Source organism: Lactuca virosa, chromosome 3, assembly GCF_052849685.1.
Source record: "Lactuca virosa cultivar CGN04683 chromosome 3, Lactuca_virosa_CGN04683_v6, whole genome shotgun sequence".
NCBI lineage: Eukaryota > Viridiplantae > Streptophyta > Magnoliopsida > Asterales > Asteraceae > Lactuca > Lactuca virosa.
The window spans coordinates 118,768,360-118,769,662 of NC_136428.1; the positions used below are offsets into that span (position 1 = coordinate 118,768,360).

Below are 1,303 nucleotides of genomic sequence, written 5' to 3' on the forward strand. Positions count from 1 at the left end.
ACATGATCATATAACTTTAATGTGAATTACACGGCTTGCAAGAATTTGCTGAGGTCGCGTTTGGTTCCCTTAATCTCTTGACAGGGAGAGCGTTTAGTAGGGGTTCTAGCCTTCACATTATGACCGTAATTAAACGAACATGTTTTTAGGTTATCAGTACATCCGCAGGTCATTATAAACGACAACTATGTACTTACATTTCCCATTACTTTCATAAAGTGACAGTACCACTTGAAAGACAAACTCAAACTATTTTCGAGTTAAGATAGTTATAAACTAGGGAAAACATACATTTTTACCAAACGACAAACGGAACAGTCGAGTCTAGCACATAACAGTAGATGCCTTGGTAGAAGGCTACGTTTAACAGAAGATGCCTTGGTAGAAGGCTACGTTTAAAAGAAAGGACCATAATGCTAGTCTTATGATTCCGTAATGTATACATCACATGATATATATATATATAACAACATTCCACAAACACATAACATTTCTACCGAATTGAACAACATGACCATGAGTGGCGAATCTGGAACTTCCAAAATTGCAAACAAGGGTAAAACGGGTAAAACTGCATCTCGCTCACAGTATAAACCTGAGAAGTGGATGCTACTTGATGAAGGAGAAGATCGTCTGAGTCAGCTAAATCTTGCTATTGTAAGTGTTAACACATTATTTAAAAAAAAAAAAAATAATTTGTCATTGTGAATTATGATGCTAAGTTGCTAACAACTTTGTATTTGACATTTGTAGGTTGGGCATGTGGATTCTGGAAAGTCAACACTTTCAGGAAGGCTGCTACACCTTTTGGGACAAATATCTCAGAAACAAATGCATAAATTTGAAAAGGAAGCTAAGTTACAGGTATGAAAGTAGAATGTTACTAAAATACACAAATAACTGAAATTATGTTGTGCTAATTCTGTGTTAAAAAAAATCAGGGGAAAGGTTCGTTTGCTTATTACATATTAATTTTTTCCCTAATCATCTAACTTTAGTCTGAGTGGCACGTGTTTGGGGTTAGAAACCCTAATTAGGGTTTAGAAAACCCTAGTTTTGGAGTTTGTCGGGACCCGCGTTAAAACCGATAATTGAACTTTAAATTGTTGGGTTTTGAGCATTGTAACACTTCCTAAGTGTACATGCAACCCTATTAAACCTTAGATCTATGTTTGTCTAAGATACATGCAAAATATTAATTTCCAAGGTTTATAACCTATCTAGCATGGCATGGGGTACTTTTAAACATAAAAGAACTAGATGAGTTACATACCTTTTGTTGATTGTTGATTCCTTGGAGTTT

At 35.1% G+C, this 1,303-nt stretch overlaps 1 protein-coding gene across 1 annotated transcript; it reads left to right on the forward strand.

Moving 5' to 3' along the window:
- The first annotated feature begins 469 nt into the window (after window positions 1-469).
- Window positions 470-992, forward strand: LOC145163964 (uncharacterized). Its single transcript, XM_079082698.1, has 3 exons — window positions 470-657; window positions 754-864; window positions 942-992. Exons 1-3 carry the CDS (start codon window positions 511-513, stop codon window positions 990-992), a joined length of 309 nt encoding a protein of 102 aa, XP_078938824.1. The 5' UTR covers window positions 470-510.
- Window positions 993-1,303: the final 311 nt, after the last annotated feature.